At 39.5% G+C, this 27306-nt stretch overlaps 1 protein-coding gene across 1 annotated transcript; it reads right to left on the bottom strand.

The window, feature by feature from the left end:
* On the bottom strand, positions 1 to 22694 carry C4H6orf118 (chromosome 4 C6orf118 homolog). The gene is made up of 9 exons (XM_063125674.1): positions 22011 to 22694; positions 20237 to 20359; positions 17736 to 17795; positions 15593 to 15717; positions 7058 to 7116; positions 6189 to 6376; positions 3676 to 3729; positions 1810 to 1871; positions 1 to 264 (listed from the first exon to the last, which is right to left on the bottom strand). The coding sequence occupies exons 1-9, from the start codon at positions 22692 to 22694 to the stop codon at positions 165 to 167; spliced, it is 1455 nt and encodes a 484-aa protein (XP_062981744.1). The 3' UTR covers positions 1 to 164.
* Between the last annotated feature and the right edge of the window lie 4612 nt (positions 22695 to 27306).

Raw genomic sequence — 27306 nt, 5'->3', positions numbered from 1 at the left:
TCTACAATAACAGAAATATTCTATAGAGTCATGATACCTTGTCATGTATGTTAAAAAATTGAGACATCTTTCTAGGGTGGTTCAAATAGCATACAATACAGAATCTCTAAGATCTCACATCATTCATTTTCCACAGTGGTGTTCCCTTCTTAAAAATGCAAAGATTAAAGGTTTAAAAGAGAAGAAAATGATCCTTCTAGGTGTTCAAAAGGGTCTTCTTTCCCATCAAGTGTCAGGAAGTCCTTCACAAACCCCCACAAACACCTAGAGATAAAAACAACAATAGTATTATCATCAGTCAAGCCTATTGCTGAAATTATTTGTCACAGACAAACATCCCAACCATTTTTTCTCCATTTTCTTAGAGTAACCTCAGACGTTGTGGAAAAGCAATAATCTAGTCTTCCATCACCTCGCCATTCCACATATATTTAGCAGTCAATAAGCTAGGGGAGAGGAATGATGAACTATCAGTTACTTCTTAGGAAATGGTGGAGACAGATGTTCAGCATATAGACATGAGCCACATATTTTGCCTTCGGTTGAGTGGATAACATCATGGCACTTGAGATGTTGCTACTTGGGGACTGAGTAGTTGAATTATTAATCTGTGCCTTTCTGATAATTAATGCCATTTAAATAAGCTCATGAGCACCAAGGGCAAAAAAAAAAAAAATTGATACAGTTCTGACTTCACACAATTAGAGAACCTCCTTCAATGATGCCCCCAAGACAAACTTTGATTCTCTTGCTCCTCCCAGTCTTTCAAAGTCCCTAATCTATAATGGAGAAGAGTTATGCCAGCTTCTGAAATGAGAACTGTAATAAAGGGAGGGCAAAATTTGGGAGCTCCCTCATTTATAAACTGTCTTATTATGCAAATATCCCCAAGGCACTGTAGAATTTAAAAAGAATTTAAATATGCACTTTACTGGGAGCAAAATTGAAATAGTCTTAAAAGTTTAACACATTAAAAAATATTAGTGAGGGCATTTCTTTAACTGTCTCAGGGCTAATTACTTTTAATAATTAACAGCCTATAAATGAGACTAATTAACCTTGTATTTGAGTATTATCTGCTGCTAATTGCCTTAATATTTTATTTCTAATAACCTCTAGGATGACCGTATTTTAATGATTTTAAAATAAAACGGCTGGATTTTTTACTTCTGAAACAATTATTTCTATTTTTCTCTCAGGAATACAAGCAGGAATGCTGTTCTTCTAAGTTGCCTTTCTCTGACATCACTAGGGCTGGGCAAATTTGGCTTCTCTTTTCGCAGTGCCACACAACAGCATTTGCTTAGCTTCTCCCATCCAAAATCCTATCCACTGCCTGAGCAATCAAAAACACTAGCAAAAGGATAAATGAGAGATCCTGCTACAAACCTTCTTTTGATGACGAGCAATCCCTAATTGTCAGAGGTTTTTAACACTTGATCAAAAGCCCTCACACCCTCTGCTATAGAGACAGAGTTACTCTTTGGGTGAATAATGCAAAGGTGGAGGGCAGATGGCAAAATAAAGTCTTTCTAAAAGGCATCAGTAGTACAGATTCAGTCAAACAGTGGTGCTTCACAATCATCTTTGCTTCTCATCACACTGGCCCCGTTCAGAAGACACCTTAAACCATGGCTTTAACCACACTGGTTAAGCTAGAATGCCAGGTTGTGTTCAGAAGACACCTTAAACCATGGCTTTAACCATGGTGACTACATGCATTCCATAGCCAAGTCTTCACACTTGGGACAGATGCCACGGCCCAGTCTGGCCCTTGGCAAATTCTGGTTTTAGAACATTTGGACTCACCCCTGGCAGTCTGCACTAAGCTTCTGCCTCATTAATGCAGTTGTGATATTGTGTTCAACGTCCTACAAAACACAAAATTAGAGAGACCTAAGAGTCTATTCCCTTTGCTTAAAAACATTTAGGTAGTGTACTTCAAATGCACAAAGTACTTCACCTCCATTATCTCAGAAATAGTTGCACATCCCTGCAAGGGCAGGCCCAGTGTTATTATCCTGGAATTGCAAATTTGGGAAGGTGGGGGCTAAGTGAGGGAGAGATCTCATTGGTTAATAAGCCACACTGGCTTGTCAACCAACCAGCACATGCCAGCTGCGTGCTGGAGCAATTAGCATAATTATTCTTGGTGCAGCTTGTCATGTCATGCGAACCAGTCCAAGGTGGCTTGTTGCCATGGGTAACAAGCCACCCAGAAGCCTACAACAGCCCATGGGTTCTGAGTGGCTTGCTACCCACAGCAACAAGCCACCCTGGCCAGGTTCTCATGCCCTGACAAGCCACATTGCTGAGGGTAATTATGATAATCCCTCCGCCATACATCTGAGACATGCAGTAGGGAAAATAAGTCACCATGGCTTATTTCTCCAGCCACAAACATGCAACCGGGTCAGAAACTTGTCCGAGATCATCTATTGCGTTTGTGACAAAAGTGAGATTTCATCTGAGGACTTTCCAGCTCACAATCTTAGCCACATTTCAGACTGCATAAACATTAGAGTCACAGTTAACTCTTATTGGGTTCTTAGAAGCACAGAGTTTGAAGGCACCAATTGACCTTGCTGCCCATCCCACTCCCATAGCTCACAGATTACCCTAAACAATCCTCCCCACAAAGGGTCAGTAGCACTGAGAGTAGATCCCTAGTGAAAAGCACACTTGCCAATACATAGCTCTAGATCATTCATGATAGGGGCCCAAGTAAGCTCTACATTACAAGGGAAAGTAAACATGTTAATGAATTGATCCGAGTGACAGCCACTGTTGAAGACAATGCTAATTAAGGGGGATACACTAACGAATTCTCTTTCATTACATTTTTTTAAAAAAATTCAACCACTTCATAGCAAGATTAGCAATGTGGCAACATTGTATCCACAAGGAGGCTTGGACACAATTTCATGGGTCATCCTCCTCCCCTGCAAGCCTATGGCCCAGGGCCCTCTGGAGTTCCAGTCTGGTTCATAATGGGCCTGTTTGAACTTGCCCTCCAAGGACCCTCTCAGCTATCACTTTCCCCAATGAAGGAGTGGCAGAGATTACTCTTGGCAGCCCTAAGCCTCATGATTCAGAACTGGATGCTGCTGTGAGCAGGTGGGGCACCATCCCTGAACCCTAACAAGCATGGAAATTGTGGTTCTCTTGCTTCTCTGCTTCAAGAATGCAACAAGAGGATGATAACCAAAGTACATCCAACTAACCCGGGGGGGGGGGCAGTTCCATGGATCCTCTAAATTGGACATTTGTAGATGTCCAGGAACCAGCTCACAGGGTCAGCCTTGAGTAACCTATATTGATGGCCGATTCTGTAGAAAGGGATTCACAATATGCTTCCGCCCAGTCCAATTTCAGGTGCCCCGATCCCATGATGGTATATAGTATTACTTCCGAATCAGCATAGATGACTGCCCTGCTGCTACTATCCACAGAGACTTGTGCAGGATCTACACTACTGCTTTAATGCGGTTTATAATGGTATTGACAACTGTTGGAGCCATATATCGTTTTCAATCCACTTTAAAAGTGTTTTGTCCTGCTTGGTGTAGATCTGGTCCTTCTCTCAATAGTCTCTGGATCAAGCTCACAAGCGATCATGATCATGATTTAAAGGTGACTTTGGTCCTCTCCAAAGGCCCTCCTTAGTAAACTTACCCTTATTTGTTTTTTTAGAAACTTGTTAGATGCCTGGAGTTTTGATGCTTCACCCTGCAAAAATAGAGAACTGAAATGTCTTACTGTATCTTCTGATGAGTCAAGGCTTGATTCTGTAGAATTAGGGAGTGTCCAAGAGCAAAAGAACAGTGCCACATTTGCAATAGTGATGCATACACAAAAGCGTGTGTGTGTGTGTGCGCACACACACACACACACACACACACACACACACACACACACACACAGAGGCTATCAGAAGCTTCTTTTTCCAAGTCTTCAGAGCTCTTCTGGGCTTTCCCATGGAGTAGAATTCAATGAAAGACCTACTTACAGTAGACCCATTGAAATGAATAGGGCATATGTCCAACATTAGTCCCATTCATTTCAATGGGTCTACTGTAAATAAGACTTTAGTTGAGTTCTACCCATAGTTCCCTCAACTCTTTTTTTAAAAAAACCTTTTGGGGGTGTTTGCTTAGCTCTATCTGAGTTGCCATTAGCATTTTCGACATATAGTGTTGTGGTGAAGTTTTAAAAGGTAAGGAAACATGACAAGATGCAGTCTACATTATCAATCCGCTTAGAACTCTAACAAATGCTAATCTTCTCTCTCTCTCTCTCTCTCTCTCTCTCACACACACACACACACACACACACACAGACATAAGTATTCTCCAATAATGTTCTCAGTGGCTGATCCAACATTTAATTAAGCTGAGAGGAGTTCATCATTAAACTTGGCTGTAATCAATGCAGCATCCCTGGATGCCATTTTGTAGCTGCTGAAGTGTATGCCATTTTTATTTTATTTTATTTATTCATTCATATATTTCAGAGAGTTTCTATATTGCTTTTCAGTGTTGTTGTTGTTTTAAACCCACCAAAGCTTTTTACAAGATAAAAAATGATAATGAAATGTTATCAATAAAATCTCATTAAAATAACCAGGGGTAGCTGGCCACTCCAGCAGTCAGGGTAACAGCTCAGCAAAAACAAAAAGAGTCTTAAGCTGTCAATGGAAACCCTCCACACTAAAAGCCTGCCTTTTCTCAATGGGGAAATCATGCCATTGCCACATGATAAGCCTGCCTCTTCACCATAGCCAAATAAACCTCAGTAGGCTGAGGTAAGCAAGACTTTCCTCTCAAAATGTAGAGATTGGGGTGGCCTATACGGGAAAAGACAATGGCCATAGCTAGACCTAAGGTTTATCCCTGGATCATCCAGGGGTCAAACCTGTTCATCTAGGTGACACACAGGGGATCCAGTACTCAGGCAGGGGCGAACCCTGGATGATCCCAGGATAAACCGTAGGTCTAGCTGTGGCCAATGTCTCATATAGGTCAGCCTGGTCTCTATATTTTTAGGGGGAGGACTTTTAGTGGCTGCTAAAGGGCTATGGTTGCCACTTCACCCAGATGCCCAGCACTGATATAACAATATAATTTAACAATAGTCTTTTCCCATGCTCCCTTATTTCACTGAGCTTGCCTATATATAAGCCTTCTGTGTTGTCTTGGGATCAGCACACTCATCCAGATCAAGTTCTGAAAAATGATTCTGAGGGAAAGAAGCCAGCTTCATAAACCACAGTTTGGAATTGGCTTGTTTCAAACAAACCATAGTTACGTTTCTGTACATGATAGTTTATTTATTTTATTTGGACCTCACTTTTCTACCAAGAAAAGTCTGCTTTCACTCACAAAGAACACCCAATTAGAACAATAACAAAACCTTAAAACACAATGAAAACACTGCAATAACAAAATAAAAACAGCATCAAACCCAATAGAACAGCTTACATGCCAAATGCCTGCTTGAATAAAATGGTCTTTCCCTGGCAGTAGAAGTACAATACAGAGGAAGCAAACCTGGCCTCCTCAGCAGAGAGTCCCACAGCCTGGGAGTGGCCACCAAGAAGGCCCTTTCTTTCATAGCCAACAAATGTACCCCCAGAGTGATGGTATTAAAAGAAGAGTTTCTCCCAAAGATCTTACCTGAAAGATTAGCCTATCTAATCTAAACTAAACTATCTTAACTATCTTAACTAAATAGCCTGGTCTCAGGCTATTTAGTTAAGCAGACATAACATGTAACTCTGGCTCACTAAAAATGGAAAGCTTCAGATCTGCTCTTCATGATCATGCTGAAGGAACAGGGAGAAGGGAACACGTGGGCCTGAGGGTCACCTAGGCTCTTCCTTATAAAAACAAACCGTAGTTTATTGTTATGTCTGAAAGAGGCCAATTGCATTTCAAACTCTGATGCCATAAACATTAAGCATCTTATTTCTAAGCAATCACCCAAGTTGTTGTTCCTGCTGTTTTCCCCCCATTTCTACCCTACTTCCCAGCGATGCACTTGAAGCAGCTTACAAAGCATAACATAAATACAAAATGTATAACATGCACTGTGTTCAATTTTAAATGATTCCAAAAAATAAAACCAGGACATAACGCCTCCAACTGAATGGAAGAAGACTATGCTCCCCCATCTGCCTTCAGTCTTACCTCTAATTCTTTAACCGTTTTCTCTCTGATATTTACAATGCCAGCAAAGGTCATGGTATCTTTAATTTCTTTTTCCATTGCTTTAATCTCCTCCCATTTCATGATAATTTGACACCTCAGGGATGTAAGCTGCTCAACACTGGAAAGAGGAGGAGTCTCTGATTTTCCCGCCCGCTCATGGTCTTTTTCTGCAAGTGCAAAGAAGTGATAGTCACTTGGAAGGGAGTGTTGTTTTTGCAGCTGTAATATCCACAGGCAAAAGCAAAATATGGTTAACTCCCTAGCACTTTAGGGTCTGCAGTTAGTGAAACTGTGGTTCTCTGGGGTTAGCACTAACAACAAGCTGTGCTGTCACACAGAACACTTTCAGCCATGGTTAGAGCCATTAACCCTGCTGCAGATGGTCTGACTGTGGTTAGTGAGTAAGCAGGGTTTAGCAAAACTTTAAACCTTGTTGCTTAACCAAAAGCTGTAACCAGCAGGGTTTAAGGTGTCTTTGAGAAGAAATCAGGAGTGAAATAGCTTGCCATCAAAGGCAGTCAGTGGAATGGTGTAGTGATTAGAGGGTAGACTGAGAGTCAGGAGATCTGGGTTCCACTCGGCCATGGAAGCTCACTGGGTGACTTTGGGCCAGTCACAGACCCTCAGCCCAGCCGACTTCATAGGGTTGTTGGTGTGAGGATAAAATGGAGAGGAGGATTATAGATCACCTTGGGTTACTTGGAGGAAAAAAGACGATATAAATGTAATGAATAAATAAATCTCTGTCTCAGTAGCCTAATAGTGTGTAGGCCTACAGCCCAGTTTAGAATTATCCATACAACGTATCACATCCCAACACCATTATTCCAAGCAATGCTATGACTCACCTGCCATTTTTGAGTCAGACTGGCTCACCCACAGCTCAATTTCTAACTCATGTCTGAGTCTAAAATGTGTAAGAAGGAAAGATCTTATTAATTCCAGTCCAGCAATAGCAGCAGTGTTTTGCAGCCATGAACAATATATGTCAGAGACAAGCAAAAATGGAGGAGCTGATCCTAATGAGTGCCTTTATATAGGGATTACTAGAAATGCAAAGTGGGCCAAAATCTGCACTCAGGCCTCACTGCGTGTTCCCTTATCTACCTATTGGCTGGTATAGAAATGAAATGAATAAATGCCTGGATGAATTCAAGATAGCAACCACTCAGATGGCCATCAGATTCTACTGATAACCCTTTCTCAACAAAAAATAAACAATTAAATACATCCCAACTTATCTGGCCATTTCTTCATTATTATCCAGTGGCTGGTTTATATCATGAACCACCTTCAGTGCTTGACATAGGCCATATAAGGCAAGATTAAAAAAAATAGAAAATCTAAACAAATGAATGAATGAATGAACACTAACAAAGAATAGAACAAAATAAAATATGCACTCCATGCATGGACTCTCCAGATTTTGATTTTGTAATGAGTGATATTAGATAATTACACATCAAACAGGTTTGTCTTATTCAGCTCCACTAGCTGCAGAGACCCGTATCTGGGGTTAATTAACAATGTACACATGGGGGGGCGGAGCTTGGCAGCCATGGCGGTGGCAGGTTTCTTCTGAGGCTCTGAGCGGCGTTGCCGGAAAAAGCAATTATCTATTTTTTAATGGGCATAAATCTTTGAGCAAACGACAGGAAATGATTATAAAAGCTATCGGAGCTGGAAAGTGTTGAGAAGAGCCGATGGGATGAGGTGAGCTTGACGGAATGTCTTTATAAACTGCAGAGGCAAAACCGAAAGTAAAGTAACATGATTGATGTCGCAGTTTGAAAAGAAAGAACTTATGCTTGTTAGACGTTGATCTGATTTACAGCGATCCTCACTTCTCATCCTTTATCTTAAGTTGGAAAGATTGAAATACTGGCTTTGAAGTTGTTTGCTGTAATCTTTGTAAAGTGGAAAGTGGAAGCTGTTTGCGGTGTGCCGAGAAGGGGGGGGTGAAGGGGAAGAAACAGCATTCTGTGAGGGAGATGTGGGATTTTGAGAAACTGTGAATGATTGGATCTGATCCCCTCTAGTGAATGCTGTTGTGAACTGAATATATTTCCTCCCCCTCGGGAAGAAGGTGGTGTGTTTGGCACATAGAAGAGAAGCCAGTAAAAGTTGCTAAGGAAGTGGGGGCTCTAAGATTTATGCCCTACTCAGAAGGGTCCTATGTCCAACATTAAAAAAAAGATTAAGAAGTGGGAAAAGTTGAATATACAAAAAAAGAAACCTTCAAATCATAATTTAACCCACCTCTCCCACCTGGAAGATACAGCCCCTGGAACAGACCAGGAAGACGAAGTTATAGACCCAGTTTCTTTGGATACAGTACCAAATAAAGAAAAGAATATGGCTGAAGGGGGAAAAGCAATGGACAGCAACTTTCCCTCCCTAGCAGAAATTAAGGCAGTTATTGTAGAGAATAATATCATCATTTTTAAAAAAATGGATCTGCAAATGAATGAATTTAGACAACAAATGCGTGTTCTTTCGGATAAGACCGCAGAAAACTCGGATAAGATCAAAGAGATAGAGGCAAAAGCGGAATTGGACCAGAAGAAGCAAGAGGCTTTTGAAAAATCAACAAATATTCAATTTAAGGAATGGGAATTACGTCTGATCGCCTTGGAAGACCAATCTCGTAGATCTTCAATTCGAATAAAGCAGCTGAAGCGGATACAAGGAGAAGATCTTAGAGAAATCATTCTGAACTGGTTCAAAGAGCTGATGCCTGACATACCAATAGATGGATCGGATCTGGACCGAGTCCACCGCGTGGGGGGGCAAAACTACAAAGGGACTAGAGATATTTTGGTGAAATTTGGTAACTATTATAAAAAAGAGCAAATCATGAAAGAATTGAGATCTTTGACCCAGTTACAATATAAAGGCAAAGCAGTGCAAATTTATAATGATCTTTCTCAACATACATTAAATTGGAGACGGAGTATTAAACCAATAACTGGAATGTTAATGCAGAACAAAATTCCATACGCATGGGGTTACCCGGTTTTCTTAAGATTTACATATGGGAGGAGGGAACACAGAGTAACCTCATTGGATCAAGGTAAAGAATTGCTGAAGAGGCTGGGTCTGGATGGGGAAGCAAATGGGGCTGGAGTGGGTGGGGGAGGGAATGAGGCTGGGACATCTGGAGAGTAAGAGAATTGTTAATTATGTTTGGAGATAATTGCAAATAGAAATGCTAATATAGAAACCTGCCGGCCAGGCGCAGCACTGCCTCCCCCCCCCCTTTAAAGTAGATGGCTGGAGTACTAGACTCACGGGGATATGGGGGGGATTAGAGTGGGGGGGTGGGGAGGGGGGGAAGGTAGGAGAGGAGGGATTGGGGTAGGAGGGTGGGGGTTTTATGTATGGAGTTTGTTTTTTTATGTAAGCAAGTTTGAACTGCTGAGCACAAGGGATCGGAAGAGATTTCAAAAGGGTGATTATGGATAAAAAGATAAAGGTATCAACACTCAATGTTAAAGGTTTGGGGGCAGTCGTGAAAAGGAAGAGAATAGAACAAATGCTTAATAAAGAGGGATCAGATATTATAATGGTCCAAGAGACACACCAAGGCTCCGAGAATTCGAATATGATAAAATTAAAGTGGTTAGCCTATTATGAAAAGTCATTAGGGACATCGAAAAAAAATGGAGTGGCCACTTTGATTTCAAAAAAAAGTGGGTTTATATTAGAAGAAGTAAAAAAGGATGATAAGGGCAGATATCTTATGTTAAAAGGTAAAATTGAGGGAAAGGTCTATACTTTGATTAATGTTTATGCCCCAAATGAGAGGCATAGAGAGTTTTTTATAAAGTTGTTTAAAGAAATAGAAGAATTTAAGGAGGGGTATGCTATATTAGCTGGGGATTTTAATATGGTTATGGATAATAAACGGGACAGGTCAAATCCCACTAATGCTGAAAAGAGGAACAATATGACTATATTGAATAAATTAGTAAAAGAAAATGATTATTTAGATTCGTGGCGTTTACTTAACGGGAATAGGCCTGGATTTTCATACTTTTCCCCAGTTCATCATACATACTCCAGGATAGATTATATATTTGTTTCAAAAGATTTTGCAACGAGGATTTGTAAAATGGAAATGGGGGTAATAAAAGTAACTGATCATGCCTTGTTAAGTCTAGAATTTACAGTTAAGAAAGATTATAAAGAGGCATATAGATGGAAGCTGAATACAAAGATATTGAAATATAATAAAATAGTAGATAAAATTCGGAAGGAACTGTCGGAGTCATGGGAAATTAATGAAAAAGGAGGAACAGCTGGGTCAGTCATTTGGGACACCATGAAGGCTGTAGCAAGAGGAATCTGTATTAGAGAAACATGTAGTTTAAAAAGACAACAACGTGCAGAACAGGAAAAGTTAGAGATAGAAATTAAAAACTTGGAGGAAAGATATTGGCGAGTTAAAGATAAATATAAATTAGTGGAAATACAAGCTAAGAAGAAACAATTAGAAAATTTAAATATAGAAGAGATTCAAAAGAATTTAATGTATATGAAAAGGGAATATTTTGAAAACAGTGATAAGAACTCGAGGTTGCTTGCCAAGCTCACACAAAAAGGAAAAGGGAGGAATGGGATAGAAACGTTGAAAGATAGCCGAGGGAATTATTGTCATGCAATGAAAGCTAAAATAAAAAATTTTCAGGAATTCTATCAGGAATTGTATGAGGGTAAAGAAAGTCAACAAGAAAAGGTGGAGGAGTATATTGGAAGGTTTATAAAGAAGGGAATAAAATTAGAATATAAGGAGTTAATGGAGTCAGTAATAACTCAAAGAGAAGTTGAAGAGGTTATTGATAAGTTAAAAGTTGGTAAATCACCGGGAGCAGATGGTTTGGGTCCAGAATATTATAAGGTCTTCAAAGACTGTTTAGTTCCAAAATTAATGGAACTTTATAATAGGATATTATCAGGAGAGAAGATACCTGAATCATGGGAACATTCAGTGATAATTCTGATCCCAAAACCAGATAAAGATTTGACTAATCCCGATTCTTATAGACCTATTTCTTTAATAAATCAGGATGCTAAAATTTTTACATCTATTATGGCCAAACGGCTAAATAAATTTTTGGCAGAATATATAGGAGCAGATCAATGTGGGTTTGTGGTAGGAAGGCATATGCATAATTTAGTGGGTAGAGTTTTAAATGTAATAAATGTAATAAAAAAAGCAAATATTAAGGCAGGTATTATGGCATTAGATATTTTTAAAGCTTTTGATTGTGTGAGCTGGCAGGCACTAAAGAGTATTATAGATAAATTGGGATTTGGAAATAAATTTAAAAATGTAATAGAACAGCTATATTCCCAAAATACGGCGGTAGTGGTGGTAAATGACGGACTTACTGAAAAGATACGACTAGCCAGAGGAACAAGACAAGGATGTCCGCTCTCGCCGGTCCTGTTTGTAATGGTTATGGAAGTTTTGGCGAAGGCACTAAGGGAGGATGAAGAGTTAGAAGGAATTGGAGAGGTAAGGGAAATAAAGTTAAACATGTTTGCGGATGACACTTTATTGACCATTAAGAATCCATTAAGAAAGTTAGAAAGAATTAAATATCAGTTGAGGGAATTTGAGGAAATTACAGGGTTAAAAATAAATTGGTCTAAATCAGAGATGATGCTGTTTAACTATACCAAGAAGGAAGAAAAGGATTGGGAATTTAAGGGAATGGAATTGAAAGTTAAGAATGAGATTAAATATTTGGGAATTAAAATTACAAAAAATTTAGAGAATCTTGAAAAGGAAAATTTAACGAGGTTAAAGAAAGAGGTATTAGAGAAATTGGAGAAATATAAAAGATTAAATTTATCTTGGTTCGGAAGAATAGCCTTAATAAAAATGAAGATATTAGCTAAAATTAATTTTGTATTTAGAATGTTACCTATAAAAATATCAGAAACCGAGATAAAAAGTTGGCAAAATATTATTAATAAATATTGTAATGGAGAAAAGAGAGCAAGAGTGAATAAAAATAATTGGTACCTAAGCCAAAAAAAGGGGGGAATGGGTCTCCCAAACATAAAATTATACTACGTAGCAAATAGATTAAGACATGTTGTAGAAGCAATTATGGGAGTAGGAGATTTATATTGGATGGAAGAAAAAACCATAAATAAGGTAGAGATGAATTTGGAGAATGTTTTTTTTAAAGACGGAGGAAGAAAGTGGGTTGGAAGTATAGATAATCCACTCCTGAGGACTCAATGGGAAATTTGGAGTAAATTTAAAGGGAAGCTGCTTCCGAGCAACTCTCCCTTAGCACCGATAATAATGTTAAAGAATTTCCCAGAGGATCTAAAGGGTAGATTATGTAAAATATTAAAAGAGAAAAATAAAATAAGATTAAAGGATTGGGTAAGAGATATTAAAACAAGAGAGGATATGGAAAATTTGTTAAAGGAGAAGAAGCTATCTTGGCTAGAATATGGTCAATTAGAGCAATGGAATAAAAAGTGGATTAAAGATAATAGAATGTGCAGAAAGATGACGAGGTTTGAAGAATTAGTAGTAAGTAAGGAGGAAGGGAAAGGAGGGAGTATAGTTTCAAAAGGATTAATGAGTGAAATATATAAAATATTGTTAGAGAAGGAGTTTAGAGAGAATACAGAGAAAATGGTTTGGGAATCAGATTTGAAGATACAAATAGGGCGACAGAGCTGGGAGGGACTATGGAAACAAAGAGTGTTGAGAAGTTTATCAGTAAGAATAAAGGAGAATTATTTTAAAATCCTATGGAGGTGGTACCTAACCCCGGTTAGATTGAATAAGATAAGTGATCAACATTCAGCAAATTGTTGGAGAGGTTGTGGGGAAAAAGGAACGTATTTACATATGTGGTGGCAATGCAAATATGTACAAAGATTATGGAAGATGGTGTTCTCAGAAATTGAAGAAATAGTGGGAATGAAAATAGAACAAACACCAAAAATAGCATTGCTGTCACTATTTGAAGATATAAAGTGTGGAAAAGGAACTATAGAGCTGATATCGAATTTGTTGGTTGCAGCACGACTGATGGTAGCTAGGAACTGGAAGGTCCAAGGGGAATATACTATTGAGGAATGGTACAAAGAAGTATGGGACATAGCCATTAATGATAAACTGACATGTAATATTAAGTGGAGAAAAGGCGTAACTAAAATAAATGAGTTCGAAGGAATTTGGAAACAGTTCCTAGTGTTTGTGTTTACTAAGGGAAGTGGGAAACCACCAGCAGAAGAAACGATTAGATTTTGGACTCAAGAATGATCCCGAGGTGGGGGGTGCACTTTTATGTTAAGAACGAAGATGTTGTAGTATGATAAGGTATATGTAATAGTTTTTGATATTTGTACTCAACAATCATTCAATATGTATGCAGCAGATATTTGATGTTTTTCTTTTTCTTATTGTGTTTTGTTTCAGTTATATTTTGGTAATGTTTATCTATGTTTATATAGTGTTGAAAATGAATAAAAATTTAAAAAAAAAAAAAACAATGTACACATGCTTTCCCATTTGTATTACCGTATTTCTTCGATTCAAAGACGCCATCGATTCTAAGGCGCACCCCATTTTTAGAGATGTTAATTTGGGGGAAAAGGGCATCTTAGAATCAAAGAAATACTCCCCCCCATGCTTTCTTCTAATGGTTGTGTCCTTTTCTTTTTCCCTCTGTGAGAGAAGAAACTGCCGTTTGCGCGGGAAGAAGGGGGGGCGTTGAAACAAAGAGTAAACCTAACTCTCCAGTCCCGCTCTTTACTTGTCTCTGCACCAGGAGACGACGACACGCAAGTAAGTCCCATGGAAATCGATGGGGCTTACGAATAAATTTGCCTAACAAAAAACCAGGCGCTTACCCAACCAGCTCCTCGCTCGCATGGCTCGAGGCTGCTGCAGGAGCTTCCTCTTTTCCTCTTACCGTATTGCTTCGATTCTAAGACACCATCGATTCTAAGACGCAGTCCATTTTTAGAGCTATTAATTTAGGGGGAAAAGTGTGTCTTAGAATCGAAGAAAAACGGTATATGTGAGAATTTGTAAAGCCAAATGCACAGCTCTGAACATTTGTGAATGCCAGTTGAGTCTCTTGATTAATTTAATCATTTTAGATTTAGAACAGCCCCGTGAGATTTGAATACAGACAACTGAGACATGCACAGCAGGGATTCAAAATTCGTGTATTAAAAATCTGCTGATATAATGCTGAGGGCAGGAGTCCTTCTGGATATTGCAAACATACAGAAAGTGTGTCAGACTTTGTTCACATTCTGCTTTTCATGCAGAGGGTGGAGAGGCAGATGAGCTACAGGATCCTTAATGAGAGCTGAAAGCTGTAGTCCTCCTAACATAGTTATTAGGAAATGTAAGTCCCACGGAATGTAGTGCAACTCAGAGTAAATAAGTTTAGGGTTGCACTGACAGCTGGAGCTCTGAACACAGCCTATTTAAATCCCACTGAATGTAATAGGGCTTAAGCAGCCTAACTGTGCAGGATTATAAAAATGCCGCATGCATTCTATAGCAGAAAATAGGAGCATTTCTTTTATACTGTGGCAGGATCTACACTACAGCTTTAAAACAGTTTATAACAGTTTGACAACTGTTGGGGCCCATGACACACGCCATACAGTTTTCAAAACGTTTTCAAAGTGTTTTATCTTGCTTGGTGTAGATCTGGCCATATGACTGGTTATATGATGGCTGAGAATGTAACATGGGGCTCATCTACACCAAGCAGGATATTCCACTACGTAGTACATAAAAGGCAGGAGCTACACTACTGCTTTATAGTGGTACTGAAGTGCACTTACAGCTGTTGGGGCCCATTGTCACATCTATACCAAGCAAGATATAGCACTATGAAAGTGGCATGAAAGCGGTATATGGTATGTGTCAATGGGCCCCAATAATTGTGAGTGCACTTCAATACCGCTATAAAGCAGTAGTGTGGCTCCTGCCTTTTATATACTGCTTTCATGCCACTTTCATAGTGGAATATCCTGCTTGGTGTAGATAAGCCAGTTTGATCCATGGAAGACAGTCATTCCAGCATAATACCAATAACAAAAGTAGGGAGTAACACCAGTTCTCTGTCTCCCCTCTTGCCATTGGTTTCTGTTCCATTAATAGTATTATTGAGAGGCCACACTAGGCTGATTATAGCAGAACATGCAACAGGAGATCTCTAGTGAGCAGTCACTTTGCTTGACAAAATGCACTTCCAGATCCTGACCCCTTGTCTGGAGAATCAGGTCATCCCTGAGAATACTACCTAACCCCATTCAGGGATGAGTGTTTCCATATGTATGGTATAAGTTATATATAAACATCACACACTTACACAACTTACTCTTCATTCCTTGCTAAGGCCAATTTGGATTTTTGCACCAGAGCCTGAATGTCATGCCTGTTCTCTGCTATTTCATGTGTCATCACTGTCCTGTTCTCCATGCCCTTTACTTCATTTTGCAAGGACTGTTTTGCAATACAAAAAAGAAATGGTACATTAGGACATTCCAACCAGAGGGAAGGACAGGACCTGTAGCAAAACTAACTTATATTACTCTTCCTCACTGGAGGAACAGAATTTCTCTGGAGTTTCTCTTTTGGTAACATTCATAAGGAGCTTCATGGACAAGTCTTAATACTTTCAGTGTAAAACTCATGACATAAATGGTGATAAAACACACTGCAAGAAATGGTGGTGTATTTTATCTCTCATTAACTGCTTATGTCAGACAGAAATTGCTGTTTGCTATGGGGAGCAATGAGTAAAATTATTTTTTATGGAGCTGTTAGTGGACTCCATCATGCCAGTCAGTCTACCCAATGGTCAGGGATGATCTATGGAGGGCCACAGTTTACCACCCCTGATGGCCATCTGTAAGGGATGCTGTAGCATTGAGCAAGGGGTTAGAGTAGATGATCTCTGTGGTACCTTCCAACTCTATGATTCTATGGACAGGTTGAGGGCCAGTTCCCATATGTGTGTGCTTCACTTGATTACTCAGCACAATGACTCTACAATGAATATTGGAACTCACTCCATTGAAAAGCCTTATGTTTGAGGTAATGGGAGATGACATGAAAGTTCTGATTGTGGTATTCTTCTGAGCTGTGATGGCACAGTCACACATTTGGTGCAGACACACACACTCACATTTGATATGATGAACATGGACTTTTAAACAGGCTCTGAATTTTCACCAGTATGTGTGGAGGTCTGGAGGAAAAGAAGTACAAACTCTGTAGTTGTTTTCTTGTGATTAATAGCTTAGCCTTATTAGATCATAGAATCATAGAATAGTAGAGTTGGAAGGGGCCTATTTATTTATTTAATTATTTATTACATTTATATACCGCCCCACAGCCGAAGCTCTCTGGGCGTTTTACAACAGTTAAAAATGGTAAGCATTAAAAAGTATACAAAATTTAAAAACCATCAAAAACATAAAAACAACAGTATAAAAACAACAGTATCCATTTAAAAACAACAATTCTGGGGTCCATTAAAAACAAACTTAACATTGTTAAATGCTGTTAAAATGCCTGGGAGAAGAGAAAAGTCTTGACCTGGCACTGAAAAGATAACAATGTTGGCACCAGGTGAGCCTCATCAGGGAGATCATTCCACAGTCGGGGGCCACCACTGAGAAGGCCCTCAAGTCCAACCCTCGCTCAATGCAAGAATCCACCTTAAAGCATACCTGACAGATGGTTGTCCAGCTGCCTCTTGATATTGTTGAGCAATATTTTTCAAGACAAAATAAAAAATGTAGCGCAATATACAATACAACACAAGAATGCACAGGCTAGAACAAAACATGCAGCAGAGTGAGGACACAGAGTGCCCTGTACAACTTCAGATTACAGGTGAAGGATTTGTTCATCCATTTCTACCCCTTCAATGTTGTACAGCTTCATTCTGCTGCAAATGTAGGGCAGGCCTAAAACAGCTCACACAGAAAGGAATGTCAGACCAAACATTAGAAATAAGAGACATACTTCACTATCATGATGTCTGAAATGAGGGACTCTTGTTATGAGAAGAATGCCCAGTAATAAGGCTCATCCATGTTTTATGAGCAGGGCTGGCCTTACCATTAGGCAGAGTGAGGCGGTTGCTTCAGGCGGCAGGTGTTGGGTGGTGTGGAGAGGGCAAAAGTGGCAGCCCCCTGACCATTCCCCTATGTGGTCAGAACTGTGTGTTCCAGGCAGTCTGTCTGACACCGTCTGAGCTAGCCTGCTGCTCTCAGGTGAAGTGGAGAATACTATCCCATCATCAGTGTTGAAATAAGATTCAACTGCCGTTCTGATCAGGTCTAGTATGTGGATGGGGTGGAGGTGGGGTGAAACCATTTTGTCCTTTACTTCAGGCAGCAAAATGTCTTGGGCCAACCCTGTTTATGAGACCATAAGGAAGACCCCCATATCAACAAAGATTCTCCCAGAATTAAACATCAAGGTAGACTGAATACAAAAAATAATAATACTCTATATTGCATTGTAGGTAGAGAATCCAGGATGATCACTATGTAGAGCTCATACTCATTCTGCAAGATATAATCACATAAAGAATGTTAGAAAACAGTGATACAGTTTTAGTTTAGAGACTGCCTTTACTGCTCTTTTTCCCCAGATTGTGAATTCAGAAGTGGGGGAGATGTCTCACTCCTCTCTTCCTGGCCTTTAAAATACATTTAATATTTCCTGTTAGATGCTCTTGAGTCAATAAGAAGCACCTGGTAAACCATGATTAAATTAACAACATCCTAACACAATTTTAGAGCTGTCAAATAATTAAAGGTTGTGCAATTTACTAAATTAATTGGTAAATTAACCACATGCAGTGCAATCCAATGCATGTCTCTAAAAGCAGGTCTAACTTTGTCCAATGGGCTGAACTCTCTTTAAGATGTGCACAAAAGCATAGTCTTACTTAGAAAAATATTGCATATTACTAACACATCAACCTAGTTGCTTATTGGAAAATACTGAAAGAATTCTGTCATTTAATTGTGGAATACTTAAAGTAACCACTCATATTTTTAAGGAGCCTGTTTTTGCTGCTTCTTCATTAGTGTAGGCAACTGGAATATAGAATATACTCTACAGAACATACTTCAATAAAGTAATATGCCAGAGCCTAAAGGTAATTGACCAAATTCCAATTCCATCAGTATTTTATTGTTGTTATTTATTATTTAATCCAATTCTTATCTGCTTTTCAAGAACACAGGCTCCCATTGGAGCTTAAAGCATAAAACAGTAAAACAATTTTTAAAAAATCTATATTATATAGAAACATTTTTAAATAAAACTAGTTAAAGCAAAATACAATTTCAGTATCATGGAAGATCTAAGATTTAAAATATGAATACTAGCTTCTAATCATCATCATCATCATCATCATTATCATCATCATCATCATCATCCAGCCATGCTAACATAACAATTTTAATTGTTTTGGAGATTGTAAGTATATATGAGCCATGTAAATTACCCATTACCTGGGGCTGGTTCCCACAGCCACAGTGGGTGAAATAAGCCATGATAGCTTCTTTCCCTGCTATGCACATGCCAACTGAATTTCCCTAATTACCCTCGCAGCATGGCTTGTTTGGGGCAGAGGCAGCAATCATCAAATAACCCAACAGCAGCCCATGGATTATTGGAGGGTTGCTGCTCCTTCAAACAAGCCATGCCATCTGTGTTCAGTCAATACAACAAGCTGTGCCAGTGAGGGTAATTAGGGAAATCCAGCCAGCATGTGACTACACTAATGAAAAAGAAAAGTTCCTTTTAAAAAAAGAGGGGTTAACAAGCTACTATGGGTTGTTAAGCACATCACGGTTGTGCAAACCTGGTCAAAGGATTGTAATGTCATCTGTAAAAATCTTTCATTTGTAAGGGGGCGGGGAGTCCTTTCTGACACATCATAAAACTATTGCACGAAACATAAGTCCTAGCAAATTTCATTACAAAACTGACATTTCCAGAACAGATTGGGAACAGGTCTGAAACCTGCTTCAACTCAAGCAATGCTCCCTCTTTCCTACTTACCCTCCTCACACCAGAGCCCCTGCCATTAATGTTGAGGGGAAGTGGGTGCTGTTTGGCCCTACCACCACCCCCATATTGCATGGCTTCCCCCAATTGCTACGGATTAGGCATGGATGTCTGAACAGAGGAAACCTATGTTCATATACATACATACTTACATACATACATGGGAGCTGGAGTACTGCATGGTCAGAGTTCCAATTCCCATGGATGTTTAAGTGCATAGACATAAGCTTGACATCCTTGCCCAACACATGGACATTGGGGGCAGATACAGGGAGGTAACATGATGTTGGAGGAAGGGGCAGTGATGCGGACCTGCGGACCTTTTCAATATGTGCACCCTAGGAATCCCAGAGAGTGGAGAAATCCTCTAGCAACTTGATCTATTTGTATGTTTGTTTGTTTGTTTATTGCATTTTTATACCGCCCAATAGCCAAAGCTCCCTGGGCAGTTCACAAAAGAGTAAGGGTTTGCCTGATATCTTAGTAGAGCCAGATTACTCTGTCTTCTTTCTGAGACACAGAACTGCCTCCATCTACAATGGCTTCAGCCATTGTTTATGGAGGAGCTAGTAAAGTCATTCTATAGGATCAGATTACTACTAGTCTTGCCTGGTTGCAGGATGTATTTATTTATTTGATTTATACCCCACCTTTCTACCGAAAAATGCCACTCAAGACAGCTAGAAGTAGAAAGAGAATGGGAAAATATCACACTCTGCCAAGGATTACTTTTGTCCTCACCCCTTTGCATTCAGTATTGTTGTTAGGGAGAGTCATCTGTGCTATATAGAGCCGTAACTATTTTGGTGATTCAGCAACAATTGGTCAAAGACTAATAAAGAGTTAAATGGCAACCCTGGTGTCAAAGCGAGCCATTGGGGAACCCTTAGGATACAATGCTTTAGACATTAGGAACAACACATACTTTCACTTCCTTCAGTATATCACCAAATATCAAAGAGCTGTTGCAGATATCTTCAAACACATCACCAACAGCTTGCAACCGGTAAAAATGTGGACGGTTGCAGTCGCAGATATTCCGGAGTGCCTAAAAAGAAATTTAAAAAATCATTCATAGGGTTTATTCAGATCTTATTGCCCTGATTGCTACATGCACCCAGAATATGAACATAAGTACATAAGAAGAGCCACGCTTGATGAGACCAAGGCACCATCTAGTCCAAAACTCTATGCACACAGTGGCCAACCAGGTGTCCACCAAGAACCCACAAGCAGGACACGGTGCAACACCATCCTCTCATCCATGCTCCCCAGCACCTGGCATATATACACTTACTGCCACTGATACTGAAGGTAGCACACAGCTATCAGGACTAGTAGCCATTGATAGACTTCTCTTCCAGAAATTTAACTCTCTTTTAAAGCCATCCAGATTGGGGGCCATCACTACATCTTGTGGTAGTCAGTTCCATAGTTCAACTATGCACTGTATGAAGAAGTACTTCCTTTTATCTGTCCTGAACCTCCCCACCAATCAGCTTCATGGGATGACCCCGGGTTCTAGTATTTTGAGAGAGGGAGAAAAATGTCTCCCTATCCACATTCTCCACATAATTTTGTACACCACTATCATATCTCCCCTTACCCTCCTTTTTGCCAAGCTAAACAATCCCTGCTGTTATAACTCTTCCTCATAGGGGATATGCTCCAGGCCCTTGATCATTTTAGTTGCCTTTTTTTGCTCTCTTTCCAGCTCTACAGTATCTTTTTTGAAATGAATTTGAGGTTGTCCAATACCAAGAACTTCCAGACCAGCACTCTTCCAGGTGGTGAAAGCTATGATTCCAATCAGAAATGACATTTTTGTCAAGCAAGTTCCTGGAGAGAACATTTGTACAACTAACCTCCTGTATAATCCAGAGATTATTTTCCATTTTACATAAAATGGAAAATGCTATAGACAAGAATGTGTACACTCTAAACAAACAAACAAATTAAATAAAATAAAACCATGCACCTAGAGAGTCCAAGATTCAAGCCAAGAAAAGCTACGTTCCACAACCTGTCTAAATCATGCAAACTGGGAATAACTGAATAATTTCCCAAATTCTCCATAATTTATTCTTGTGTTAATAATAGCAGTCAGAGGCAACAATCTAAATTGCAAATACATTTTTACATTTATATGCCACAAAAAACCTATATTTTATGTGTGCCATAGTGCTATAATATGTAAACATTATATCCCATCCAAGTCCTAAGATGTTAAATGTCAGCCCAGATCCAAAACAAATGTTTTGAAAAGCTCTCAGAATATGTTTCACTGAATATTAGAAACAATACATACATTTGCTTCCTTCAAAGTTGTGTGAAAGGCGTGTATGAATTCCAACAACCAGATTTCCTTTTGTACTTTATGACTTTTGTTTCTGAGAGGTGACTGTAACTAGGGTATGTGAAGTGGACTTTATCTGCAATGGGCACCATTGCCATGATGGCTTCAGCAAGCTAGAATTTTGTGGCTTATCTAAAATGTGGCAGCTCAAGAGTGCATAGCAGTTTGGACATCTTCAGACAACCTAGATCCCCTGGGCTCATAAAAAGTACATGCAAAGTTAATTCAGCATTTGAGGAAATGGCATTTGGGAATCCATTCAAAGTTATCCACTCTTAAGTTTACATGTGTTTGGAGTGTGTCTGCAAGGCTCTTTATAATTTGCTTCTACCCATTTACTTACCTGAGCCAATTTCCTTTCATGCTGTTCTGCTGACTTGCTCCCAATATAGTCGTTCTCCAGCAAATCCTGCTTGGCAATAAAATCTTTCTGAAATTGCATGAACTTGTGAAATTGGTCTGTTTTGGTCACGCCAGCCAAGTAGGAAGGAAGGAATTGGTATTCATCTTTAATCTCTTTCATGGCACAAAGCCGGCTGTTCTTGAAAGGCCTGTATTTCAGCATCTTCATCTCTGGAACTTCTAGCTCTTCCCTTATATGTTGCTTTTGAAAGATGCCAACCCCATCCTCTGTCTCCTCAGGAGCTTCCTTGCTTTGTACTTTGAAAGCCTCAGCACTGAGTGAAGCACTGATTGGAGCTGTAGAACTGGCCTTGGATGCCCGAGGTTGACGACATGAATGAGAAGCAGATTTGGCCCGGGTGGGAGTTGGCGTGCCATTGTCACTCAAAGTATTCTTTGACTTTCTGGATGCTTCACTGGGTGCTGTGAACTGGGCTCTTTTTCTGAGGTTTAAAGCAGATTTTTTAGCACTTTCCCAGTAATTACGTTTTACCCGTTCTTGAGGCTTGAACAGCTTGTTATGGTTTAGATGGCCAGAGGTGTAAAGCTGAATTTGAGCTTTGTGGGCCTTCTCAACTTCATCTAAGAGGTTTGTAAGGTTGGTCTTTTGCTTCTTCTCTGTCATGTTGAATGTTAGTCACTCTCCACTCAAACAGAACTTACAGCTTAAGAAGAAGAAAAAGAAAAACATTCACCTCAGCATCCATCATGAGTCATGACTAACTTCAGCCCCATTGAGTTCAATGGATCTACTAACTCTGACACTCATTGTGTTTAGTGACTCTGCCCATGTCCTTGACCAAGGCTTTGAATAATGTCCTATTTAGCAAAGCATTGATGTGATAGACAGCACCCCTAAGGAATGAGCTATAATCCTTGAGGCAGATACTTCTCTGGGGACCTATAGACTTATACAATCCCAAACACATTTTAGGAATATGAAGGGAGATCATTTCCCCTCTCAGAAGGGCTGCTTAAAGAAAGCAAGGATGAATTCCCCCTGTCTAAATTAATGTAACAAACTACATTTTAGAGCCAGTCTAGCATGACATCCATGCTTTTTATTTTCCTCGAGGCCAGGGGGTCTTTGGGCAAAATGAAAGGAGAAACAGTACTTGTGCTCTGCGGGAAATAGAATTCACCTTACGACTGAATGCTGAATTGAGCCATATCACTTTATCCCATTTCTTGGGAGGGGGAGGCTATTATTGATTTTACACTATCATCATTCCCTCCCCCCTTTCTGTAAAAGGGGCTAGGGACCCCTAACAGAATTCTCCTCTTCCTCAGTAACACATAATGCCCTGCATTCTTGGGAGAAGACGTGATATAAATGCAATGCAAGGTTTAAATCTATATAAACCCAATGTAAAATGTTCACGCACACACACAGTCTTGTCAGCTAAGTGTTTCTCTTGCACCCATTACAACTGGAAAGCTTCTATGAGAGCCCCACACATGGAAATCCTGCCTCCTTTATAGTGTTTGCTTACTTCTTACTGGACATTTTTAGGTACTGCGATCCTACCACTACATAGAATATTCGAGAGTATGTGAATCCTCTATGAGGCTGGTCCAATGCCCCTGACCAACAGGAATGGTCCATTGAAGTCTAGGAATCCCTCTTGTTGCGGTGGGGTTCCTGACCCTCAATTCTGACTCGCCCTGAGCCTCTGTTTTGTAAAAGACAGACATAATAGTTCATTTCAATCCATAAGGGAGCTCCATGGTGATGCCCTGGAGTGGGGATGGGTACACATCAAATCCTTTCACCAGATTGCAACTCTGATAGAATCATAGAAGAGCAGAGTTGGAAGGGGCCTACAAGGCCATCGTCCAAAACCCTCCTCAGTGCAGGAGTCCACCCTAAAGCATCCCTGACAGATGGTTGTCCAGCTGCCTCCTGAATGCCTCTAGTGTGGGAGAGCCCACAACCTCCCTAGGTAAACCCAATGATCATGGTTACTGAGACTGATGGGTTTAAAGTGACACATTGGGTAGGTGGGGAGAGGTACCCACTCCTCCTTTAGTCAGTCTGCCAAGAGCTTTTGCCATTGCTTCCTGGCACATGTACTCACAAGAATTCCTGTATTATTTTAAATGTTTCTAGGGTTGCCTTTCAGGGTAAAACTCATCCCAAGACAGCTTACATAGAAAAAACAAAACGTAAAGTTACAAAATCCCATTTCAATAAAATGTGCCATATTAAACATTCCACAATCCTGCATCAAACTCATATAAAAATAATTTAAACAACTAAATGGAGAACAATTTAAAGTCAGCAGCAATACAAATCATAAAAGCTCACAAATTCAGCACAATGCTTAAACCAGAAGCAGCTTGAAATAAATGGGTTTTCACGATCCAGTTAAAATCCAGTACTAATTGAGTCAAACTTGGGAGGGATACTTCAGCAACTTTTGTACCTGGTGTTTATTGAGACTTGCAAATTACTTGACTGATCCCCACTTGAAGCACTGCAAGATCCTTGTAGCTATAGCACTCATTGTCTGGTCCAAAGTCTCTGTACTCAGCTGCTTTGTGGCATGGGTGATGTCCTGGCCATGTGTTCCACTGCAAAAGACCCAAAGTTCTTTTCTGCTCAGATTATGATGTCCACTGCCTCTAGAATATACAAATAACTTTGTATCGCTTTTAGTAACTGACCAAGGCCTAGTTAATAAGTTCTGTTTATGTTACCCAGATGTGGCAGCCCCATAATGTAATGGAATTGATGGAACACCAGTGTGAAGGTCTGACATCCCTCCCAACAGTTATTTTCCTATCACTTTGTAAATGGGAGGTGTTGAAAACATAGGAATATGCTAAGCATATTTCATTACTCTGATCATTTTAGGTAAATTCCATATATACAACAGCATAGCTAGGTTCAAAAGATGATTTTCTCTTTTCTTCCATTATATTTAAATTAAAAATAACAAGTATTACTAGTCCCATTAACAATTCTGGCTTGAAGTAAACAGCAAGATCAGTGTGCGCTTTTGCTGGATCTTACTTTTTACCCTGCTGATTAATTTTACATGATCCTGCATCTGCAATAGAACTCTTCCCCAAAACAGAAAAGGACTGGCATATGCCCAGTAATCTAACAAATCCATAAACATTAAAGGAGAGTCACATTTAAACTGAGAACTAACTTACATTTCACAAACTCCACAACGTATCCAGCATAACCGCTCCTTTTATGCTGGTTCATTACCAAGGAAACCAATCAAACATTCCAAGTTCTGCTTAGTCTCTGCGGCTGTTAAGCAACAATGCAGGACTGAACATGCCTGATCAAATGCAAAGCCTCAGTTCCTAGATGTCACCTTACCATGAGAGCTTTCTTTGATTATCTATCTATCTATCTATCTATCTATCTATCTATCTATCTATCTATCTATCTATCTATCTGCTTTGCTTGTTGGACAAGCTGGTTGGAAATGGCTGAATAACTTAGCAAATTTCCCAAAATAGGATAGCCTTTCCAAGTTCTCATACTGGATTCATAATTAACCGAAAGTTAAGCATGGCCAGTTGTGATAATTTGTTTGTCAGACACTGCTAGTCACTTTGGGGCAAAGTAAGACATATGGTGGAAATGACTAAAAAGGCTGTCATAGGAGGTTTGTAGCTGGCTACAAAATAGAGTCGCAAGTTGCTAAGGTCAGTGAGCAAACCTGACCTGGAGTACTGCTTACCTTTTTTGACTTATTACCATTAAGAGGTGTTCCTTGTTGGTCCAGTTCTCCAGGCAGTTCCCTCTTTTGGTGAGAGTGGATGGTATCCTACACCAGGAAACCACAGATTTCAGGAATACATAAATAACATAAACAACCCTGTGTGGACATGCCCTACCCAGGACATAACATCTCACACATTTTCTTCTTTTTATCATATATTTTATGCTTTTGGTTGTATATTTTACTACAGGTATGAGATGAATCTAACCCCCGTAATAAGTTTGTGGTGTAAGAACACATTGTGCTCCAAAAGATAACCATGCATGCAAAAGAAAACAACTTGTATTGACACCAAAAATGTTAGGTAGAGAGATGGCAGATAATTCAACCAATAGCTGATACCCATGGAATTCATCAATGCTTTTCATGAATATAAAGGTTGGAATAATAAATACTTAACATCACTAGGCCAGATCTACACTACTGCTTTAAAGCGCTTTATAAGTTTTGACAACTGTATATGGAGTGTGTCCTGGGCCCCAACAGTTGACAAAACTGTTATAAAGTACTTTAAAGTAGTAATGTAGATCCTGCCTTAATTGTAGCAAAAGAATGATGACATTAATAATATTTTTTAAAAGCTCATAGAGTATGATGAATTCAGGATTGTTCATGGGGATCGTGTTAGCTTGGACAAACTTAAATGTTTTATAAGGAACTCTAAGAACAGTTAATGAATATATTTTACTTAGCATCTCTCTCAGGGAAGGAAGCTGTTTTTGAATTATATTTGTGTTTTCCCTAAATTTAAAGAACTGTCACAAATTAAATCACCCACAGAAAGGGTTATAGGACAAATTGATAAGTTGCTTTGAAAATACATCACCAAGACTGTCAGTACTTTTTTTTCTAGAGCTTACTGATGAATCCAAAATATGAAGTGATTGAACATCTTATCTCCTACAGTAGGAGTGGAGAACCTCTTTCAGCCTGAAGGCCAAATTCAATTTTGGAGGTTTTTAGAGGCTGCATTCCAGTGATGGCTGGGGACAAAGGAAAAAGGGGTGCCCCTCAAAAAATACCATTATATTTTAGCTTAAAGCTCTTACTGCCAATAACTAAGAGCTCTGCTAAATGAGGAATTTATTGCATGTCTGTAATTTGCAGAAGTTTTCAGTTCCATTACATTATGTCATCAATGACCAGGATGTCTCCTGTGGTATCCCCTGGAAATCCCGCTATGAAAAGAACCACCTTACCCAGAGGACCTTTTCTTCTGCCGCTCCCAGTTTGTGGAATGGCTTGCCGGGAGAGATTCGTCAACTTATCAGTCTTCCAGAATTTAAGAAAGCCATAAAGACTGATCTCTTCTGGCAGGCCTACCCAGTTGAATTTTAAGATGCCTTTTTTTAATAATGTGCTGCTTTTAATAATGTATTAGTTTTAAATGTTTTAATTAGTTATATGTATTTTATGGTGTTTTCATTTGTGTTGTACCCCGCCTCGATTCAGAAGGAGAGGCAGGTAACAAATAAATTATTATTATTATTA

Source organism: Elgaria multicarinata, chromosome 4 (assembly GCF_023053635.1).
Source record: "Elgaria multicarinata webbii isolate HBS135686 ecotype San Diego chromosome 4, rElgMul1.1.pri, whole genome shotgun sequence".
NCBI lineage: Eukaryota > Metazoa > Chordata > Lepidosauria > Squamata > Anguidae > Elgaria > Elgaria multicarinata.
This window is presented reverse-complemented; position numbering and strand designations above follow the sequence as displayed.

Coding starts and splice junctions, on each gene's coding strand:
- C4H6orf118 (XM_063125674.1), bottom strand. CDS start 22,694: ATGACAGAGAAGAAGCAAAAGACCAACCTTACAAACCTCTTAGATGAA. Junction 1,872..3,675: donor TTCTAAAAAAACAAATAAGG/GTAAGTTTACTA, acceptor TGTGTTTTGTAG/GACGTTGAACACAATATCAC. Junction 265..1,809: donor CTTAGTGCAGACTGCCAGGG/GTGAGTCCAAAT, acceptor TTTTATCTCTAG/GTGTTTGTGGGGGTTTGTGA.